The sequence below is a fragment of the Leptonychotes weddellii genome, chromosome 16 (genome assembly GCF_054177405.1).
Source record: "Leptonychotes weddellii isolate Sample4059 chromosome 16, ASM5417740v2, whole genome shotgun sequence".
In the NCBI taxonomy this organism is placed as follows: Eukaryota; Metazoa; Chordata; class Mammalia; order Carnivora; family Phocidae; genus Leptonychotes; species Leptonychotes weddellii.
In genome coordinates, this window is record NC_138384.1 from 1870956 (window position 1) to 1894009 (window position 23054).

Here is a 23054-nt window from a genome sequence, read left to right on the forward strand (position 1 = left end):
GAGCCCGCCCGTGAGCGGGGGGCCCGCGGCCGCTCGCCGCCCCCGGCCGCCCCGGCCGCCCCGGGCCCCCCCGGCGCCCCGCGCGCGCCCGCCCGCCGGCCCCTGGCGGGGGTCCCGCCCGCACCGCGCGCACCCGGCCCCGGCCCCGGCCCCGGCCCCGGCCCCGGCCCCGGCGCGGCCCGCGGCGCCCGCCCGCCCTCGCCCGGCCCCGGCCCGCGCGCCCCCGGCCCCGGCGCGCCCCGGCCCCCCGCGCCCCCCGCCCGCGCCCGCGCCCGCCCGCGCCCCCGGCCCCGGCCGGCGGCCCCCGGCCCCGGGGCGCGGCGCGGCGCGGGCGGCAGCATGGTGGAGAAGCGCTGCCCGCTGCAGAGGGACGGCGTGTACCGCTGGTTCTCGGAGCTGCCGTCGCCGCAGCGCGTGGAGTTCCTGTGCGGCCTGCTGGACCTGTGCATCCCGCTCGAGCTGCGCTTCCTCGGCTCGTGCCTCGAGGACCTGGCCCGCAAGGACTACCACTCGCTGCGCGACTCGGAGATCAAGGCCAACAACCCGGCTGACCTGGGCAGCCTCACCAACCTGACGGACGAGGTGGTGCGCAGCAAGCTGCTCGTGTCGCTGGCGCTGCTGGGCTCGGAGCAGCGCGAGGCGGCGGGCGTGCTCTACCGCACGCTCACGCACATCGACTCCATCATCCACAACTACGGGCTGCAGCTCAACGAGGGCCGCACGGGCGATGAGTTCCTGCTGCTCTTCACCATGGCCTCCAACCACCCGGCCTTCAGCTTCCACCAGAAGCAGGTGCTGCGCCAGGAGCTCACGCAGATCCAGAGCAGCCTGAGCGGCGGCGGCGGCGGCGGCGGAGGCCACGGCGGCAAGAGCGCGCTGCCCACCTGCCCGGCCTGCCACAAGGTGCGTCCCCCCGCACCCCCGAGCCCCTCGGGGGCGGTCGCAGAGGTTGCGGGGCGCCTGGGCCCTGGGGAGGCCTGCCCGGTCAGAGTTCGCGGCCCCTTTGTGCCTTTCTTTCTTTCTCGCCTGTGGCCGCAAGCGCGATAAGGCCTTTGTCCCCTTAATCGGGCCCTTGGGCGACGGATCAGTTACGCTTGGTGTCGTCCGGATTTCTCCAAATCTGGTGTTTCTTAGCAGGAAGGGAAGCCGTTGGCGAGGTGGAGATGGGAACCTTAGCGGACGGCGCGGGAGCTGTGCGGCGCCCCCCACGGCCTGCGTGTTCCCTTGGTGGGGCGGGTGTCGCCGCGGGGCAGGTGCGGAGCCCGGCTCCCGTGACAGGCACAGAAATACGTCTGCAGCCTTGGACGCATGCGGGACGCCTGCCTTTGTGGGAGCAGATCGTGGCTCTGCCGGGAAGCCCAGGGTGTTGGTCTCCAAACTAAACAGGAAGGGCATTGTGGTCATCCACTTGGAAATGTGAACTTTTGTCTAAATGTTTCAAAACTATGTAAACACCAAATGTTCGGGGCTCAAACTCATTTTTCACAGCCCCATGGGACCCAGTGCCAAAATGGTGCTCCAAGAAAAAGGGTTTTTCTTTGACCCAGTGTGGCGTGTGTTCAGATGACACTGGGACCCTTGGGGAAGAGACTGCAGTCAGGACCAGTAGTGCTGCGTGCCTTTTTCCGTGGCTGAGCTGTTTTCAGGGAACACTTGGGTCCTCTCTGGTTTGCTGCTGGTGGCTTTCAAGCTCTCAACTCTGGGTTGTGGCTTTTCTTCTTTAATGTTTTTCTCTGAGCTGTGGTTGTGGTACCTCCATTGGTTTTAATCTGTGTCTTATCTTTTTTTGGTGATGTGGAGCTCTGAGACTGTGGTTTTCTTTTTAAACGTGTGTTCAGCTGCCACTGTGAATCTCATGTTGTGCACTGGGCAGAAAAATGGTATTTCAGCTATAACAAAGGGAAAGCAGTGTCCTAGGCAATGTGGTTGTGTGTGGGGGGCTCAGTCGGCTTTGGGGTGCCAGAGCCCCATCAGCTGTTCATGGGATCTCAGTCCCTGATGATTAGTTTCATGTGCTGCTAGCCTTCTGTTTCGATGCCGTGCACTAATGTCTGGGGTTCTTTCTCCACTCCTGTTCAGCTCTCGAAGGTAATTCTTTTGTGTATACGGATTCATCCTTTTGTAAAAGGGGAAGATGGCGATTATTATTTTGGTGGGACAGGAGCTGGCTCTAGAACGAAAATATGCTTTAGAAGAGAGCCTTTCTTTCTGTCAAGTGAGAAATCCCTCTGGTGACGCAAAGGACCAGTCTCCCCCCCACCCCTGCCCACACACTCGGAACTGGCCAGCTGTGTGACCTTGGCCAGAACCCCGCCTCCTCTTGGTGTTTCCTGTGAAGTAGGTGGCAGGTTACCTGCCTCCTGGGCTTGTTGGAGGGCTACATGAGGTCACGCGTGACGTACCCAGCAGATGTGCAGGGACTGCTCCCTTCTCTGCCAGGTCCATCCTCTCTGGGTTTTTATGGAGGAGTGCTGACTTCGGCAGGGCACATTGTTACAGAGTGAAATATTTATGTCTCAGAGGGTTCCTGTTTTCTAAATTGATTTTTGAGTAGTTGCTTGGAGCTGACAATTTTTTCTGTTTATCCGTGGGAAATTGGAGAATTCTGCCTGACCCTTAATAATGACGTTATGGTGAGTAACCTTAGAGCTATTGCTTCCATATTTCAGAGCAACCATGGGGTCTAGTTTTCCCCACATTCCCTCTGTCACTGCTAAACTAATTTCAGTCTCATTCGTGTAACTTTCTGTTACTGTTAAGGTCTGATGCACCCTTTGCTGCTTTTGGAGGCGGTCCCTCCGGTGAAATCTAAGTAGTCTGAGTGTTTTCCCGTTTTAGTGTCTCTGGATCTAATGTTTACTGTCATCCTGGGAAAACAGCCCCATTAAAGCTCTGCTTGCATTTCTTTTGTAAGCTGTTTTTATTCTCTTTTGAACTCTTTGAGCTTAGAGGCTTTGTGTTTATCCTTTAGGGATGAAGACGAGGGTTTGATTTTTTTCTTTTCTTTGTTTAAAGTGATAGTTCTTATAACGATGTTTTCTGATACAGTCATGATTTGCAATTGCATCTTCAAACCCCCACTATGTTATTTGATAATCCTTCCCGCTCAGAGGACAAGCAGAAGGCATTTAAGAGTGTGAATGACGTAAAATAGAAATTTTCACGTCCGAGAAGGAAAGCAGTCGGCACGGCAAAGCTGATGGTAGATTGCGGTAGCGTTGCCGCGCTCAGGAGCCGACAGGTGCTGTAGGTACGCTGCTCCTCAGGGTTCCGTGTGAGCTAGTGATAAAAGTTGCCTGGGACTCTTCAACTCTCTTCCTAGTTAAGTAAAAAGCTGTAGTTTTGGAAAAAGTTTAACTTTATCCTTTGCGGTCTTTTTTTAATGTAAATGATAATGTGTTATAGGTATATGCTTTTTTAAAGTTTTTGAGATTTAATTTTTTTTTTTTAAAGATTTTATTTATTTATTTGACAGAGAGAGACATAGTGAGAGCAGGAACAGAAGCAGGGGGAGTGGGAGAGGGAGAAGCAGGGGGAGTGGGAGAGGGAGAAGCAGGCTTCCCGCTGAGCAGGGAGCGCGATGCGGGGCTCGATCCCAGGACCCTGGGATCATGACCTGAGCCGAAGGCAGCCGCTTAACAACTGAGCCACCCAGGCGCCCGAGATTTAATTTTTAAAAACTGTAAAATTCACCCTTTCAAAGCGTACACTTAAGTAGTTTTTAACATACTGATGGAGTTGTGTAACCATTACCACTGTCTCCTTCCAGAACATTTTCATCACCCCCCCAAAGAAACCCCATGCCTGTTTGCGGTCCCTCCCCATTCCCTCTTCCCAGCCCCTGACAGCCAGTCGTCTGTGTTGTGCATTTGCTTGTCCTGGACATTTCATGGAAGCGGAATCGTACAGTGTGTGGCCTTCCGTGTCTGGCCTCCCTCACTCAGCGTCATGTTCTCACAGTTTATTCCTGTGGTAGTATGTGTCAGTGCTTTTCTGCTTTTTTAGGGTTGAATGATATTCACTGTGTGGATAGACCCTGTTTTGTTTATCTGCTCGTCTGTGGATGAACACTTGGGTTGTTGCATGTGCTTATTTTTAGACATTTTTTTTCTTGTGGTTAACAGGCTCTTGTTTTAATCCCTTACACTTAACACTTAACCAATCGTCTTTGGAGCAACGTCCACGTGTGGCTGTCTGAGGGACCTCCTGGTGGTGATGAGAGCCCGCCTGGGGGATGCGGGGTGCTGTGTGCGGGGCCGCTCTCCAGAGCCGTGGCTGAAGGTGGCAGAGAACGCGCTGCTCTGACAGTCGTGGCCAGGCGCTGTGGGCTCCGTGTCGTGGTTGGGAGCCGGGTGGCAATGTCAGCTCTGGCTGGGCAGGGTAGCAGGAAGCTGCCCCCACCCTGGCATTTCAGAATCCTCATGACGAGGATCACAACCGAACAACCTCATGAGGTTGACTTCTGTGGGTGCTGCTGAGCCTTTTTAAGGGGCTGGCCGCGGGAGCGCAGCGGCAGCGTCACCGTGAGCGCTCTAGGGTAAGCACCGTGGGGGCGAGGGGGGGGGGCAGATTTTGTGAGTAAGCTGCTAAGAAGGGCTTGCCCAGGGCAGGCGACAGCTGGCTCTGTCGCGTTGCTTCCTGCGAGCTGCTGAAAATCATTGCGGTTCAAAGGTGGAAGCTTGGTAGTTTGTGCGCTGGTTGTCACGTGAGGGTTGAATGGCCCCTTCTGGTCTCTCCTTTCCCGGGAAACTCTGCCCGGTGCTGCTGAGAGTGATGCTGCTGAGAGGGATGCGGCACCACATGGGAAGGGACTTTGTCCGGGGCCGCTGTCCTTATCGCTAATGGTTGCGGGAGGAGCCGTGACCTCAAGGCACAGCGGTGGCTCCACCTTCACACTGGGGCTCCGGGCAGCTGAGGATGGCCCGGCCCATGGACTCAGGCCTGTGGTCTGAGCTCAGTCTGGCTGCCTTTGCCTCCACTGCTTTGTTCATGATGCTGCAGGAGCGAAATGTCTTAACGCATTCTGGATTCCTCGTTTTGGGCCAGCTTTTATAGGCCCACAGACTGCCCTCTTTTTATGGTGAGGTGCACGATCGTTGAGACTGGGTGCTGGGATGCAGGTTTGCTTGGTGGTGGTGGTGCAGCCCCTCGCTGCTGCCGGCGCCCGGCTGGAGAGTGAGCCGCCCGCCCGGGGCCTGCCCTTCGCCCTCGTGTGGGCTGCTGCATGTGAGCTGTGTCCGACCCCACTGACGCCCCAGCTCCAGCTCTCGGTGGTGTTCTGGAGCGCAGCTGTGGAAACCGCAGGTCTTCTGGAGCTTCTCCGGAGTGTGTGGCAGGGTTACTTAACACAGAATGTAATTACAGACAAACATCCGCGTTGGCCGTGTTTCTGCAGTGTTCGATGTTCACCAGGTAGCTTCACTTTACCCATTTTTCCCCTCAGCCCTGCACACTTCATTTACCTTCCTTTGGGACTGAGGACATTTGGGATTGATACATTTTTTTCCCCCCACAAATCAACATAGTCATCTTACGACCTCAGAGGCAAGCTAGCAAAAGGGACATTTTTGTTTGTTCAGTTGGTGGCTGCCCTCCCCGAGACTGCTAGTAACAAAAAATTTCTGTTATATTTAGGGAAAAATAGTTTCTATATAAGTGTGCTTTTTTTTTTTCTGCCTTAGGTAGGTTATATTTCAGAAAAAAAGATCCTTTGGTTGTTTCTTTCTTTTTAATTTTAATTTTAATTTTTTTGAGGAACCACCATATCGGACACCAGTTCTCTTTTGAGAACAGTTGCCACAAGCTCTCCAGTGAGTTTACAGATCACTGAGGGATTCTGATTTTGGACTCTAGCCCTGACGTGTGCAGTGCAGAGATGAGTGTCCGCGAGGTGGCTCCTCCCCAGGCTCCACAGAGGTTTTGTATGTGGAGAGACCTAACGTGTTATAGAGCTGCTTTCTGTCACGGTGAAAAGCCATAATCAAGAACTTCATAAAATAGGTTAATTCTTTTTCCTTTTTTTGTTAGTACAGCCAGAATTTATTCAGTCACTCTTACACTGAATGGATGGGCATAAAATAGGTTCTTTCTTAAGCAGTTTGTTTTGTTCTGAGTTACAAGGCCTGAGGTATTTTAGAATGAAGACAAAGGCAAGACTGAATATGTTTCCCATAATTGATACTCTAGCAGCTACTTGTAATCTGTGATCAGGGCGTAATGAAGTGGGCCTGGACTCGCTGTGTGGTCCCCAAGGACTGGCGTAGACTTGTGGTCCTGTCTCTAAAGCAGCAAGGAGCACTCTGGACTTGAGGATGCTTTTCACTGAGTCTTGTCTCTAAGTAGTGTTTGGGATTTTAGGTGGGTGTTTCTCAGGTCCATAGAAAAATCACGAGCCCCTGGAAGGTCTTGTGTGTGCCTTTCAACGTTGGCGAGTTTCTCTGTGGACTAGAAACCTGGAAGTGGAGTTGTTGGTGGACCAGAGGGTGTGTGCCTCTGGGATGATTTTAGATACTGTGGTGGCCCTCCTCTGCGCCCCTACGTCAGTGCATGTGAGTGCCTGTTTGTACGCCTCCGAGTGGTGTGCGAGCTCGCCGTGTCCCCGCCGGTGGCTGCCCCTGGCTGGTGGGAGGTGCCTCTCAGGGTGCTGCAGTCCCCTGGTGAGTGAGCTTGAGCATTTCTTCAAGCGAGCTTTTTATTTTTGGCAAGCTCTCCATATCCTATGCCCATTTCTTTTGAGTTGTTGGTCTTTTCTTTATTAGGAGCTCTTTAAGTTTCAAGGAAATTGTCCTTTCGTCTTTAGTAGAAATGGCAAGAATTTGTTTTCCTGGGGGTTTTTCCTGCCTGATGACTTTACCATGCAGGTCCTTCTTAGTGTCCTTTTTATCAATCTTATATGGCTTCTGGGTTTTGTGTCATAATTAGAAATGTATTATACCTCATGCATTGCACAAATTGTGATGTGCGTGATAGACTATGGTCAGGCGTGCGTTATGCAATGTACGTTGTGAAAGCGTTCCCTGTGACGTCCTCTGGTACAGATCTTAGGTTTCACAGATCCATCTGCAATTTATTTGGTGTAAGGTATGGAGCTAGTTTTATCTTTTGCGAATGCAAACCCGGTCGCTCCTGTGCCATTTGTTGAATAATCCATCTTTTCCCATTGCTCGCATGCTGCCCTCCACTTGGAGATGTGGGTTTCCTTCTAGACGGTGTGTACTGGGTTTCACTGATGTCTTTATCTGGATGGCCTCTGATTTGCCTGGTTCCTTGCATGCTTTTCAGTCCTTATCTTTCTTATCTCTCATTGGTTCTGTGGGCTCCCCACACAGTGGAATACCCAGGGGAGGGTGCTTTTCTCTTCTTTTTAAGCAGGTGTGGTTGTGGAGGTGCCTCCCCCAGATGCTGGCTTTCAGGAGCCTGGGCGTGGCCTGAGTGTCCCGAGAGTCTCCGCCCCCATTCATTCCCGGCACTGCCGATTTTCCTCTCACTTCTCAGTGTTCTCGGTTTCTCTCAGCTCTCCTGCCCTTCACATGATGGTGTTCTCACTGATGAATCCAAAATCTGCATGCCACCTAGATCCGGGCTCCAGCTGGAGGTTCCAGGTAGCTCAGTATGTCCAAAGGCACTCTGCTTGACTGCTCTCCCCCTGTCCCCCAGCCAGAAGCCCATGCCTCTCCTAGAGTTGCCTTCTCTCCTGGGCCCCCAGTCAGTTAACAGGCCCTCAGCAGCTTGGCAGGTTTCTTCTCTGCTGACACCACAGCCCCTGTCTGTCCCTGTCTGTCTCTCTGTCTCTCTCTCTCCCCGTCACACTTGACATGACGGCTCCATATATGGCACACTTGTGTGGAGGTGGGCTTAGATTCGGGGCCATTTGCCAGAGAGCCAGGACGTAGATTAAAATGGTGTTCGGGGAACAGCACACCCCCAGCCTCCTGTAACTTCATTCCTTCCCCTGAGTCCAGAACGCATGCTGGCATGCAAGTGAGTGATCCCCTCGTTTTAGAATTGAGCTGATGTCCTTGTTTAAAGTCTACAAGAAATAACTTGTAGCTGCTCTGTTTGGTTTTTTAATTAAATTATCCGGAAACTGTAGTACCTTAATTCTTCTTAGAAATAGCAGTGACATGTCCAACTTCTCATCTTGACCAAGGTCTAGTCTGCTATGACAGCCAGTCCCCTGGCCTAAGTCTAGTATACTGTGACAACCTGTCCCCCTTGGCCTGTGTCAGGAGGATGAAAACCCATCCCCCTGGCCCCACTCTTAGCCTCTTAACAACAGGTCTCATGGTGTCCCTGGAATGGTCTTTGTAAGATGCCTATAGGATTGTTACTCTCCAACATGCAGGTCTTAGCAGGGCATGCTGTGGCCTTTGTGATCTGTCCTCTGCTTGTCTATACTCACCTCTGTCTATACTTGAGGTTCCTTATATTTACTGCAATTCCTCTTTCCCCTGAGCCTTTATAGATACCGTTCTCTCAGATGGGACACCTGGTACCTGGGGCTCCCCAACCCCCAGTTCTTGGCTCACACTTACAAGCCTTCTGTGGCCTTCTTCTGTCCTAGACCTTATCATACTCTGCTGAAGTGGGTTTCATTACATTTTCATCACCAGACTTGACTTATTGGAGGGCAGAGATTGTCTTTTTCAGTCCAGAGCCTCATGGTCCCTGCCACCCAGCAGGGGCTGTGTCCTGAGCATCTGTGAAAGCCAAGTGGGAGGGAGGTGTTGGATGTTTATGAAAGGCCACTTTAGTGAAAATATTTTTTCCTTTATGCTTTGCTTTTCTGTGGTCCTGTCAGTAACACCTGTTACCAAATCACACTCTTCTTAATGGCTTTTGTGGCTGTTTCTCTTATGCATTACGTAGCTGTGGATTCTAGGGAATTTTTAACATCAGTATTTTACTTTATTAATTTTCGAAAGCTGGTATGCAGAAGCTTCCTGTGGGAGCAACTCTCTGTGGTTGATAGTTCAACTGGTATTACCCCATGACAGAGTGGAGTGTACGGACCGTCCACTGGGCGCTGGAGGGGCGTGAGCTCTCTGGTGCTCTGTGGCCCCGCCTCCCGTGACTTTGCTGTCGGGGTGGTGCTGGCGGCCCTAGCGGTAAGGCTCTTGTGCTTATGGTCCTCACATGCTTACGGGAGTATAGATCACGGTACGCCTTGGTGTTAGAGTTTCCTGCAGAATGGCAGTAAACCAAACGAGGATTCATCATGCCAATTAAAGTGTGGTTTATATTCTTCTAGACCTTCAACAGGGACATCAGATTAATTAGAAGGGAGCATTACAGAGTCATGTTCTAATTATTTGGGACTTTTATGTTAACACTTCAGTAGAATTACTAGAAAGAAATTACATCCTCAGGTTTCTTACTGAGTCACAGTGAATCTAATTAAAACATGTATGTGTAGGAACGACTTCTGGAAGTATAGTCTAGACTAGAAGAAATAACTTTGTGGAAGGAGGAGAATTAATTTATGGGGAAGAGGATCCCTTCTCCCATCTCTTTTGGGCATTTCAACAAAATAAAAAATCTTGGGACTAATGCTACCAACCTAGCCCTAATACCGTGAATAAAATCAGTGAGACATTTCGAAAGTCCCGGGTCCAGGGGTTGTGTGTAAATGCCCTGTCACAACACAGGTAGAAGTCAAACATTCTTGGATGAAAGAAAACTAAGGGAATTTTCTTTCGCCGGCGCTGCGTGGTGTGCGTGCCGGACCTGGACGCCGTTCGTCCTGGGCTGCGATCGGAGCCTGCTCGCTTTCCTCCTGACCGCGGCCTCCGGGCCCATGAGTTTTCTTGTGTGGGCGCTTTTGCGAGGTGTGGGACTTCTGAGAACACTTGCTGTGCAGTGGTTTTCTGTATTTTAAAAATGACATATGAAGCTCGTGAGGTGGTGTCCTATTAATATTTGTATTGAGGAGGCTAATTGACCAATCAAAGTGATTTTTTTCTTCCAGAATTATCAATAAAGAGAGGAAGGAGAGGACAGGCCGTGAGAGGGAATGATGCCGGTGCTAACAGTTCCATTTGCTGTGCTCAAGCGCTGCTCTGCGAGCTTCCCATGTATTTATTTAGTCCTCAGAACAGCTCCATAGTTCCCGTCTTTGTGCCCGTTTTAGCTGTGAGAATTAAGTGTAAGTAATTTGCCAAAGGTGACATTAGTAAGTGGCTATTTTTATTATGTGAAGCCAGAAGTATATTTAACAATGTTTTCACTTCATCATTAAAAGTTAGAGGGAAAAGCGAAGATCGTGACTGAGAACGGGGCCTCTGGGGCTCGCGGGCGCTGGAGCGTGGCTGCCCTGGTGGCCCGCGAGCCCCTGTGCTGTGGTATGTGTGGACTCCACGGTGTTGTCATTGTCATGAGAGCACGATGGCTGCCTGCCGTGTTCATTCCCATAGCCCCTCACATATGTGCGCTTCAAGAAATGCGCACGTTTATGTGTATCGTTTCAGGTGGTTCTCGGTCTTTTGAGTTTCGGTAAATGTGTGACGCTCTGTAACCAAGCCCCTGTGGAGATCTAGAACGTTCCTGTCACTACTTTTTCCTGGTCAGCTCACGCCTCCCCGCTCCTCCCACCTTTAACTATGTCTTCTTCTGGGTTTTGTTTTTTGTTTTTTTCCAGTATTGATTAGCATCCTAGAACTTCATTCAAGTGGAATCATAGAATCGCATTTTAGCCCCTGGCTCTCGGCGTGCCACATTGCATTCTTTTCACTGGTTGGTCTAGGGATCACGAACCTAGATTAGCTTTCCACAGCCCACCTCAGCCCACGTCGGTGGGGTGAGTGCTGCCCGGCTTGTCGTGAAGTGTAAGTACTGCGACCATTTATCTTCTCTGTCCTTCATGCTGTGGTCACCATACCTATTATTTCTACATGTGCTGGACACCCCAGTGATACCAGAGTACTTTTTGCTTTAATACGAATGTATTTTTTTTTAAATTAAGAAGAAAATATAGTCATATTTACCCACGTATTTGGTATTCTCAGTGCTTTCCATTCCTCACCGAAGAGCCAGTTTGTTACTACGTCCCTTTAGTCAGGAAAACTTTCCTTAAGCATTTTTTGGAGTCTGGGTCTGTGGGTTAGAAACTCCCTTAGTTTTCTTTCATCCAAGAATGTTTGACGTCTACCTGTGTTGTGACAGGGCATTTACACTGGACGTAGGAGTCTTTGTTGACAGCCTTCCTCCAGCATGGAAGGGAGGGGAGGCCGTGGTCCTCCGGTGGCCGCAGCCCATGGTCCTGGCCCAGCGGCCCGCGCTGGCTCCTCCCACCGCCCCGGCGTGCGCCCTCGCCATTGGTGTGGGGCCGCCTGGCTTTGACGCGCCCAGTGCTGTTTGCTTAAATCTGTCTTGTTTGGTGTTCTCTGAACTTATTGGATCTGTAAGTTTATGTCTTTTACTAAATTTGAGAAATTTTCACTCATAATTTGCCATAGTTTTTCCTGTCTCGATGTTTCCTTCCTTTTGGGACTCCCCTGTAGGGATGTTAAGGCTTCTGAAATTATTCCACAGGTCCCAGAAGCTTTTTCTTTTCTTATCCAGTTTTTTTCTTCTCTCTTTTTTTTTGGACTGGACACTTTCAGTTGATCTTTCTTGAAATTCTGCAGGTCTTCTATTAATTCCAAACTGCTGTTAAGCTCATCCAGTGGATTTTTTAGTTCAGAAATAGCATTTGTTTCATTTTAGAATTTCTATTTAAATTCTTTATGATTTTAAGGGTTTATTTATTTTTTTTAGAGCAGTTCTAAGTTCACAGATAAATTGAATGTCATAATCATCCAGAGTCTGTGGTTTACGTCAGGGTTCACTCTTGGTGCTGTACAGGTTATGGGTTCGGACAAATGTATAATAACGGGTGTCTACCACCGTGATACCTCCCAGCGTATTTTCACTGTCTTACGGTCCTCTGGGCTCTCTGCCTTTTCACCACCCCCGTTCAGCCCCTGACCTTTCACCATCTCCATAGTTTTGCCTTTTTCAGAGTGTCATCCAGGTGGGGTCACACTGGATGTAGACTTTTCAGGTATGCATTTCATTTTCCTCCATGACTTTTCATGACTTGACAGCTCCTTTTTTTATTGCTGAATAATATTTCTTTGTGTGGACAGACACACATATCCATGTGTTCATTTATGTATTCCCCTACTGTGGGACATCTTGATTGCTTCTTGAATTTTCATATTTTAAGAGTTTCCATTTCTCTCTTGAGATGTTCCTTTGGTTCTTACATCACAAATGTTTGCTTTTCTTTTGTTGAGCTTCGTTTTAACAGCCACTTCATGCTGCTTGCCTCTGATTCCAGCATATGACTCGTCTTGTGCTCGGCCCCCTGTTTCTCTTTGTATGGTCCTGTTCTTGTTTCTTTAAATGTCTAGTAATTATAGATTGCTTCTTGGATTTTGTGAACGAGACACTGTAGAAACCCTGGATTTTGTTTGGTCCTCCTGCAGAGTATCAGGTGGTTGTTTAGTTTGTTTGAGTAGGCAATAAACTTGGCCTGACTCAAACGCCGGAACGGTCTTCCTCTGTTGAGCGGCAGTCACAGTCTCCGGTGGTTTGGTGTTAGCCTGGCTTCTTGGGTCCTGCCCCACTTGTGCCTATTTCAAGGGCTCATGCAGAGGTGCAGGCAGAATTTATATGCAGAATTAGACATGTTCCCCATCTTTTTTTTTTTTAAGATTTGATTTATTTGAGAGAGAGCAAGAGCGCACATGGACGCACAAGTAGGGGGAGGGGCAGAGGGCGAGGGAGAAGCAGGCTCCCCATGGGGAGCCTGACACGGGGCTCGATCCCAGGACCCTGGGACCATGACCTGAGCCGAAGGCAGACGCTTCAGCGATTGAGCCACCCGGGCGCCCCTAGACGTGTTTCCCTTCTAAGGCACTCTTCTGTCAGGGACTTCTCTGTCACTTTGCTGCCATTACATTTTACCAGAATTCTGATCTTGGCTCCTCAAATCAGCAGGACTGTGGAATTCAAGCTGAGCTTCCACTGCTGCTTTTCCTGATGTGCCTGCAGCACATCAAACCCACCCAGTACAAGTCTCTTTTTCTGAGTGTAGACCTTCCTTTAGTTTCTGCCTGCTTTTGGTCATGTTCAGTTTCTTGTTTTTTTATACTTTGTCCAGAGCTTATGGTTATCTGTAAGAAGGTTGGTCTGAATACTCAGCCTTTTTTTTTTTTTTTTAAGATTTTATTCATTTATTTGCCAGAGAGAGAGAGAGGGAGAGTACAAGCAGGGGGAGTGGCAGAGGGAGAAGCAGGCTCCTAGCTAAGCAAGGAGCCCTATGTGGGACTCAGTCTCCCAGGACGCTGAGATCATGACCTGAGCCGAAGGCAGACGCTTAACCATCTGAGCCCCCCCAGGCGCCCCAATACTCAGCCATTATTGAAAGTAGAACCACCTGCTTTTTATAATCCACATGTTGTGGTAAATATGGGCCATGTGTTGTAGGAAGGATTAATTCTCTCCAAGCAAGTGTAGCTGTGAAGGAGGGTTTTATAGTAACTGTGACATTTGTCCTTACAAAGAATGAGGCTCAGCGTGGAGGAGAAATGAACTGGCCTGGTGCCTTGAAATCATAGGGTTGTTGGAGAATGTTAGTGGGGTGATTATTAGGCGTTCTGGTCCTGAGTAGGTAGGTGCTGAGGAGCTGAAAGTAAGCTGGTGGGAGAAGTGTGGAAGGGCGGTGTGGGCTTTGGTCTCCCTGCTGTTGTGGGGCTCCTGTGAGCAAATACCATTTCCCTGTTGGATGCAGGGTCTGCTTATATCTGCTGTGGGAGGTCAGTCTTGAATTTCTTGACCTCAGTGTCTTTTCTGTTCAGTCCAGTTGAGCTCTTTCTGGCCTGACCTTCCCTTCATGGCTAACCATAGGGGCCTGGTCTCTGACTCTCTGAGCAGCTTTGCCTTGCTCCTAATAGGTGTCCAGTCAAGACTCATTAAGTGGAACTTGTGGCTTCTATGGAAATAAAACCCAAGGGCATGTTTTACTGACACTTGGTAGACCTTTGATATGCTCTTGTTCTCATCCAGATGCTTCCTGGTCATTTCTAGCTGTTTTAGTGCTTGTCCTTTCCCATCCTGGATGTCTAAATGCTCTGTGACTGAACTCCTGTCATGGCCAGTATCTCATGGGGGTCATAAAACAACCGTCTTAATGTGCTAACAGCTCTGAATGGTTCATCTCAGCAGTTGTATATTACATTGGGAACCAAAACGGTCATTATAGCAGTTTATTTATTAGTATTAGACACTGAGCCAGTTTCTCAAAGAAATCCCCAATATTTAAACTACTTGTGACCAAAATACGCATAACAGTACTGGGTGTATGTGCCCTTAACGTCAGAAGTCTTGAAGGTGGTGCGTGCGGACCGAAGCCCTGCCTTAGCGGGTTCAGTGCCGTGGGGGGAGGGGCTGCGGCCTGTGCACCTGAGGCTCTGGCTACTCTTCACCATTTTCCATAGCACACTGGTCACGTGATTTAAGCATTTCGGGAGGGGAAAGGAAAGAGCTTCCTGGATGCATTGTTCTTTATTCACATAGTGTTGCCCTCGAGTTTATTAAGATTGGGTTGTTCCCATATGGCTGTGCCTTTTTAAATTCCGGTCACTTGTCGCTCCTTCCTGCTAACGTTGTACCTTCCTCCAGCAGCCATTGGTTTCTTTTACTCCCCTGCCCTCACCTGAAATTTGTGCCTGTTCTCTGGAGAACACAGCAAGCCTGTTGGCACTGTGTTTAGAGTGACCGTCTGAGATGCTGGTCATGTGGCTGTTCGAGGGACGAGCCTTCCTGCCGCACCTCCTCCCCCTCTGACCTGGGTCATGGTGGCTGTTTGTGGAGCACCTGCTGTATGACCAGCTCCACAAGAGCCGCTTTCTGGGTTCTAGCTGCTCTAATCCTGCACAAGCCAAGGAAGTGGATTAGGTGCTGCTTGAACCCCCTTCCGTAGGTTTGCGTCGCAGAAGTGTCGTCTTCAGCCACTTAGGGCCCTTGACTTTGAATCCATGCTGAGTCTGCACTGCAGGTCTCTGGGCAGGGATTCTGGGCACTTGCAGAGCTGTTTGTGACTGACCCCGCCCCCCCAGGTTCTAGCTTAATTGGTCTGTTGGGGGTGCCCTGCGGTCTGAATTTGTAAGAGCTTCTGGGTGTGCACGCCGAGGCCTGGGAACTCCTGGGAGAGGCTGCTCTGCTCTGAAGGCTGCTGGTGGAAGGACTTGGTTTTGTAGTCGCTTTGCTGGAACTCATCTAGCAAAGTACTTGGTACCTTTTGCAGAGATTTTGAGCAGCAATCTTTCTTTTTTAATGAGTACAGCTCTAGGATAAGAAATTTTAAAAGGAATGTTTTTTCGTGGAGAACGGTTTCTGGTTAGCATTGGCTTTCACTTGGCCTAAGTCAGCAAATAGCTTTCACTACTAAACTATCTATTTTCCTTTTCTGGTTTTGAGAGACACATAATTACTATTTTAGTAAAATGCTTACAAATCACTTTTCTTTTTGATTTTATGTATTTTTTTTTCCCACTGAGTTAAGTGTTTAACAGATGATACTCTTTCCTGTATGGAGGTGGGTTGCTTGGAAAACAAACTGAAAATAAATGAGTCTGTTTGTCGACACTCTGGAGCTCGACACTCTGGAGCTCGACACTCTAGAGCTCATGTCTGTGCTTGAGGGCCCCGGCCCCCGCTGCCCCTTGACATTCATAAGCTTCAGGCAGGAATGCCTTCTGCCTCAGCGTTCCACACTTTACGTTTCTGTGTCTGGAAGGCCCCTCCTTTTCTTGGCTGGCTCCTTCTCCAGTTTGGCCTCACCCAAGCAGTCCCTGCACCCACAGAGTCCATGCCCCGCCCCTTGGAGTTGCCTTAGTTGTTGCCGTGTCTGCCCCCCACGTCTGGTCCTCTGGCAGCATCTGCCCCACCTGTCTGGGCCACTCAGCACCTCGGGGTGAGCCATTGGTTTTATTTTATTTTTTTTTAATTTTAAAGATTTTTATTTATTTATTTAACAGAGAGAGCACAAGTAGGCAGAGCGGCAGGCAGAGGGAGAGGGAAAAGCAGGCTCTCTGCTGAGCAGGGAGCCCGATGCGGGGCTCGATCCCAGGACCCCGGGATCGTGACCTGAGCCGAAGGCAGACGCTCAACGACTGAGCCACCCAGGTGCCTGGTGCCATTTGGTTTTAGAAGCTGCTTCTGTTTTCCTGTGTTGTAGGAAGTTACTTATGCTGAGACTTAGTAGCTTCTAACTTTTATTCTAGTTCTAATAGTAACCATTCCTTGCAGAAGAATTGGAAAATAGAAAAATGTTTTTAGAAAATCACCCAAAGATAATAAACGTTATTAGTATTGTGGTATATTTTCTTCTGTCTTCAGTGTCTGTGTGCATATGCACCGATGACACATTCTGCCTCGTTCCCAGGATCTGAGTGTGAGCATCCCCGTGCCTTTTGGTTTTTCAAATTATCTTTTACAGGCTGCTTAATATTTAATCATATGGATGTGAATTTACGTGTTTAGATTATTATTAATTTTATTGGGCATTTTTGTTGTTTGCAGATATATATATATATTTTGCTCTTTCACAGCTAAGTTGAACCTTCTGTACACAAACCTATGACTGTATCACTGATTGTGTTCTTAGGATAGATTATTCCCAGACGGATTAGTAGATCCAGAGCTCTTGTACTGGCGTAATAAAAGATTGCTACATACGCCTGGTTTTTGTGAGGACAGTTGACCCATTTTGCACTTGCTCTTTGGGGCTGAGATTGCTCCCGTTGTAACAGTAGGAACGTTGACTCTCAAGAATGTTTTGTCAAACTGTACTTCAAATGATAAATGATCTTTCTAGCTGCTCTGTGCTGTTTTTAGACTAGGTGATCACTGGTCTTGGTGGAGTCCGTGTTTCAGTGGCTTGTCTGTTGAGAGAAGGTAGCCCCCAGCTCCTGGTGAGGGGCCACGGAGAGTGGTGGTGTGTGGAGCTCTTCCCAGGCGGGTGTGGCCACAGACCGTTGAGTTGATGTGCGCTCAGGACGAATCAGCCTCATGCAAGCAGTTCTCTGCCAGGACATCAGAGGTGTGTCCCTTCCAGGTGTCCTCACGGAGCTGGTGTCCCCCGGGGCACTTCTGCCTCTCCCACCGTGTCCCAGCCAGACTGGTGGCCTCAGGAACAAGAGCAGCCGACGTTCTGTTGAATATTGACTGTTTGCCCAGCACTCTACTTTAGGTGCATTATTTATATGAGGTGGGCACCGTTATCCCCACTTTGCACTGGGGGTGACTGGACCTGAGCGACGGGGATCCTGGCTGCCTGTCACAGCCAGCAGGGGCTGCTGGAACAAGTGCTGTGGCCTCTGTAAGGGGCTCTGCTCTCCCTGGATTTGACCCGCACCAACCAACTCATGAAGCTTGATAGCTGCAGGACTGCCGCCTACTGGTCGGGTGACCCGGGCGGGGGGGTGCTCCTGCTGTTCCAAGTGGAGAGAGTTACGAGGGTTGAGTAGGTTGGCGTGGTTACGAGCAGATGGCATCCATGATGATAAAGGTATAAAGCGTGCTCATAATTCTAGTTGCTCTCATTTTTTTGTTCTGCATGGCCTCTTCCCGTATGTTCACATCTCGGGCATTGCATGTGCGCCATGTGCACAGCAGTTTTGAGCTGATCTGCTGTCTTAACCGCCTCTTGGTGGCACAGCCTGGCTCGCCATCTCGTTCCCAGCCCTGCGCACAGCCGTCGTCTTATTTACAGCCCTCGGGAACAGCACTTCATTGTTAACCGTGTGCATCACTGCAGGGGAGAAACCTCACAGAGATGCCATGTTGAATGTGTCTGGGTGTATCGGAGGGTAGGATCTGGAACTGCTAACTTCATGGTAGGGGAAAGGCTGGCCATCGTCTTTTTGTAGGAGTTCCCCTAAGAGATTCTTCGGGGGGCCTCACCATTGAGAACCATCACCTTGGGAATAAATACACGGGGCTCTCCTGTTGCCTGCTGCAGCACCTTCAGTTTCTTACCTTGATTACTGAAGATTTGTTTCTATTACAGCACAGCTGGGACACTGAGACTTTGCTTTTCCAGCATATTCACTATTGCTTTGCCAGATTTTTCTTAAAAACTCCCCGCCATCACTCAGATGTTGAATGTTTGCACACTTGCTGCATGCCTTGCCCTATGCCTGCCTCTGTCGCATCCAATGACTTAAAAGATCTTTAATGAAATTGATTTTTTAAAATGAAACCTCTCTGCTAACAGTTGTGGTTCTGGTCCCTGAGTATTAAAGTGAGTTTTCAGCACAAAGCCTCAGGCAGCCTATGTTCTTCTGGTCTCTCTGGTCAGAGGCCAGCACTGAGGGAACCTCTGAGGAAAGCATCTATTTGAGGGAGCGGACGGACGGGCAGGAGCCTTGCTGCCGGCCCACCTCGCATCTCCAGGCTGATGTGCTACGCTTTGGCATCTTTGTCCCTTACCCTTGGAAGGGGCCTTGGAGTTCGTCTGACCTCATTTTCTGTGCAGAGCTGGGGTTCCGTTTCGCATCCCGCCTGAGGGGAGGTGGTTTGGCCTTTGGACGTTCTGACGACGGTGAGCTGCTTCATCTTGAAAAGTCTTGCAGCGCCTGAGAGGAATGCAGAGTCTTGGGCCCTACCTGACCTTCTCAGTCAGAACCTGCACTTTAGAAACTGTGGAAGCGTTGTGCACGTGGAAGTTTGGAGAGCGAGGCGTGCCAGTGAGAGGGCTAGCGCTCAGAGCTGGGGCGTCAGCTGCTTGCATCCCCGGCTGGCACTCTGGCCCGTTACTGTGTCCCCACGTGTGCTGCCCCGTCGGACCACGTCACTTTCCCGGAGGCACCCCAGACTGGAGTGAGTGCCTCCTGCCCAGGAACGTGCTCCAGAGTCCGATTTCATTCACGCTCACGGCTCGGTCGGTCCTGTGTCCGATCCGGTGAAGTTCTGTGCTGGTTGTGTAGTGTGTCACTGAGAACGCAGACATTTTACTTGGAAGTAGAGGTGCCGTTTTTGTCCGATTAATCCTGATTTCACTAAAACTTGGTGAAATGGTCAGATTTTTCAGACACCCGTTAGGTGCCTCTGTCATATGAGGTGCTGTTCGAAGTCCAGAGGGTACAGCAGCGAACAAGACAGACAAAAAGTCCCTACTTCATCGAGCTGTGAGAGGGCCTAAGAAGGTCACACGAGCATAGACCTGACATGTGTGAGGGGTCCGTGCAGGTGCGTACGGGGTCTGGGGGGTCCTTTGGGCAGATCCTGGCTGCCAGGCCCACCCTGGTGGGGCCACAGTGGGTTGAGTGGAGGGGAGAAGTGAGAGGGGACAGGTCGTGGCAGAGGCTGTCTGGAGGTGGGATGGTGATCAGCTGGTCCCGGGGGCACAGGGAGTGTCCATTGAGTGAGAAAGCGAGGTGCTCACGGGACAGAGGACTCGGAACTTCATGGAAGTGGCTGAGTCGGGCTGGTTGTTGGAGAGCGTCTTCTTGTTGCCCTTCCAGCCGTAGCAGGAGGCGACATTTGGAACTGCTCAAGTCTTTATTCTCGTGTCCATCAGGCTCATGACTGGAGCGCCGCTTGTGAGCGTGAGTCAGAGAGCATCTGGGTTGAACTGCGGAGGTCACATGGGGCAAATTAACTTAACCAAAAATAACCCCAAACACAGCATTTCTGGGAAATGCAGGGGAAGAGAGCTTTCAATGTAAACAAAGGAGCAAAGTCAAGATAAAGGCTTGGGTGGAAAAAGTGAGCATCTGGAAAATTAGGAAGAGACGCTCTGGTAAAACACAGTGAGGCAAACAAATACTTCTCTGCTGGTTATAATTTTAACGAGTTTTGTTTTGCACGTTTGTGTTGTCGGCATGGTGTGTGCTTCCATAGTGTGACTCCTAGGCTTTCCCCTTCTCCTGGGAACCGTGGCGTACGGACCTACACCCTTACCTTTCCTGTGACCCCGCGGAAGGAGCTTCCTGTCCCTCCGGGTGACACCTGGTCCTCACAGGGGCTGACCAGACAACAGGCCTCCTGTGCTTTGCACTCTGGCTGAGGTACCCAGTGCACAGGACAAAAGAACACCATGACCAGTGTCCAGGCCCCACTCCGGAAATTCTGATTGGGTGGGGGTGGGAGACACACGTTCTTGCTGGGCCTCGGGGGTTCCCCATGCCTCAAGGTTGAGAACCACCCGTCCAGTGCAGTTGTCTGTACCTCCCAGGCTGTGCTCGAGGCAGGCGTCCTGGCTGGGCTGTGTTCTCCGACTCTGCCCCTGCTTTGACCCTTCCAGAGGCAGAGGCCGGAGGCTGGTTTTCTGTTTGTGGCTGTTCAGGATGCTTTTGGGTGGGCATCAGTGTGTGCGCGTCTGTGTGTGCGGGTTCGTCACTAGCAAGCTTGGCACTTCTACGGCTGGTTGTCCGGACAACTCGGCCTCACCCTTCTGCAGTTGAGGACTTAGACATACTTCCCAAGGGAGCCCAGAGGACATGGGGGCTCGTGTGAGCCAGGCCAGATCCGATGGCATCTGCTGTGGTTAGGTTTATTACAAGAGTTAAAAATGTTAACCTCCTGGGCGCCTGAGTGGCTCAGTCGGTTAAGCGACTGCCTTCGGCTCAGGTCATGATCCCGGAGTCCCGGGATTGAGTCCCGCATCGGGCTCCCTGCTCGGCGGGGAGTCTGCTTCTCCCTCTGACTCTCCCCCCTCTCATGTGCTCTCTCTCTCTCTCATTCTGTCTCAAATAAATAAATAAAATCTTTAAAAAAAAAAAAAAATGTTAACCTCCTGAGTTGTTTCCCAAAGTAATATTTACTGTTTGGAACTAAAAATCTTGGTCTTTCATTAATTACTTGTAAGTGTTGCTTCTGTTATCTTATTTAATAGGAAAGAAGTTCATTCCTGGAGTACTCTGACCATTGGATGAAACTTTGCTGAATCTGAGGGAAATAATCCATTTTAGTTAAATGACAAATATACGTAATTTAAATTTTAACTGTCTTGATAATATCTTGGTAATGTTATCCAAAAAATTGACTTTTTAGAGGAGTCTTGGGTGGTTAGGATTCATTTCGTTGGGCTCTGTGAACTTCCAGATTTCACTAGACTGTGCTGGGTTGCTTTTCTCGTGTAGCGTAGGACCTGTTGGTCCTGTGCTGGGTGCATGCGGGGAGGCCTCCCTGCGGTGGCTTTGACGCGGGTGGGTGGGAGGAGAGAGGGCTTGCTGGGTACCCGGCGTGCGCGGTCTGCCTGGAAGATACTGGCTGTCGCCGTGCTGCAGGCCTGGTGGCATCTCTGGCCTCTCCTGCTGGCTCTCTCCCTCTGCCTTCACGGCCCTCTGCCTGCTCCGGGCTCACGGGCTCGTCCGATGGGCCGCCCCCTGCCTTCCAGCTAGTGAAGCTGGCTGATGAAAACCAAGGGCCGTCGAGGCGTGCGTCTCGCGCCACTCCACATCAGGATGGAGACCAGCAGTCATGTTCCTTTTCTCCCCCAAACCTTGCCCCTTCCTTGTATGTGTAGCATAGTGTTTCTCACCCTTTAAAACTCACACCTGTCTTGATAAACTTTAAAATCTTTACTCGCCTTTGAAATTTTGATATATATTAAATTGTGACTCTGAGGAAGTCAAAGCATTGGTCACTTTCATTCTTCTCAAGCCTACAAGTACTCAATAAAGTTTGCCTGTAAACTTTTTAGGTACTGATCCTTGTTAAGGGGGAAAAATGAAAGTTTTTGCCCCCACCCCGGGGGCTCTCTCTTCTCCGACGTCACTGCGGTTCACCGTGTGCCGTCTCCTCGGCTCTCCTCCGCCTCTGGCCGTGTGCTTGCACAGACACGCTGGTGGCGGGCAGAGAGCAGGAGGGCGGGAAGCCCGCGTGAACTGGGGGTGCTGAAGAGCTGCTGTCGCAGGGGCCGGGCCCCCGCCGACCTTCATCTGATCGGGGCTGTATGCTCAGCTCTCTCGGAGGCTTTCTAGTTTTCACTCTTACAGAAGCTGCTGCTGTGAGCGCCACCCCCCACCCCCCACTTTTCTCACATGAAACTTTGTGTGACGAATTCCTAGAAGTGGGATTGTAGTGTAACGTTAGGATGTGTACCCCACGTAGATCCAGTTGTAGTCTCTTCTTGACTGTTCTTTTTAGAGCATTTGTGACTTCTTCAGGATTTATAGGACAGCGTCAGGTCCAGCTGTGTAATTAATTGTATAGGGAACTCTCTGATTTGAACAAACAAAATACAAGCTTTTACTTCAGATGGGAGGTACGGAGCTCACGGAAGCTCGGCTGATGGAGCTCCTGTGCGGACGCACGAAGCAGCGGCGTGGCCAAGCTCCCACGTGCACGCACACCTCACCTGGCTGGTTTTAAATTTCAGGGGTGAGTAGGAGATGGGTGCAGGAAGCGCTTATTGTTACAGTATTGTGTAAGTAGTGTTTTATATAACATTTTTATATGAAAATTGAAACTATAATAAATATCGGTGACTTTAAGATAACAATAAAAATCATTCCACATGGACCAGATGGAAGAAAATAAGACGATTTTTTTGTCCTCCCAGGTGACTCCAAGAACCGAGGCCCCCGTCAGCAGCGTGAGTAATAGTTTGGAGAACGCACTGCATACATCAGCACATTCCACGGAGGAGTCGCTACCCAAGAGGACTGTGGGGAAACACTCCAAAGGTGAGTCCGTCTGTGTGAGGGCTCCCAGAGAAAGAGGTGCACCAGGGTGTGGAAAGCAGATCTTTGTGATGCTGTGCGGTTAAATACTTTGAGATCTTTCATCAGCCGTGGTCTTTTGTATGGTACGCTATTTTTCTAAATTGTACAAGTAATACACAAACATATCTTGGCTGTAAAAGTCTCAAATACTGATGTTTATTAAGGGGAAAAATGAAAGTTGTTGCACTCTCCTCCCTGCCCCATACCAAATAAGTCCTAAATTCTGGAGAAGGACTACCCTGTAGAACTTTCTGCAGTGATAATGGAATATTCTCTCTCTGCACTAACTCAGGTGCCATCAGCCACATGTACCTTTTGAGCACTTGAAATGAGCCT

At 50.1% G+C, this 23054-nt stretch overlaps 1 protein-coding gene across 3 annotated transcripts in view; it reads left to right on the forward strand.

Moving 5' to 3' along the window:
• The first annotated feature begins 295 nt into the window (after positions 1-295).
• Positions 296-23054, forward strand: part of ZCCHC14 (zinc finger CCHC-type containing 14) — a 55946-nt gene continuing 33187 nt past the window's right edge. For 2 of the 3 annotated variants that reach the window (XR_014140755.1, XM_081806254.1), the window contains exons 1-2: positions 298-903; positions 22556-22679. Coding sequence is in view for 2 of the 3 variants with exons in the window: in XM_081806254.1 (XP_081662380.1) it covers positions 340-903; positions 22556-22679 (688 nt within the window). In the remaining variant the exon portion in view is untranslated. Of the gene's footprint in view, positions 904-22555; positions 22680-23054 lie in introns of all 3 variants that reach the window. The other variant, XM_081806255.1, reaches the window with a different exon arrangement.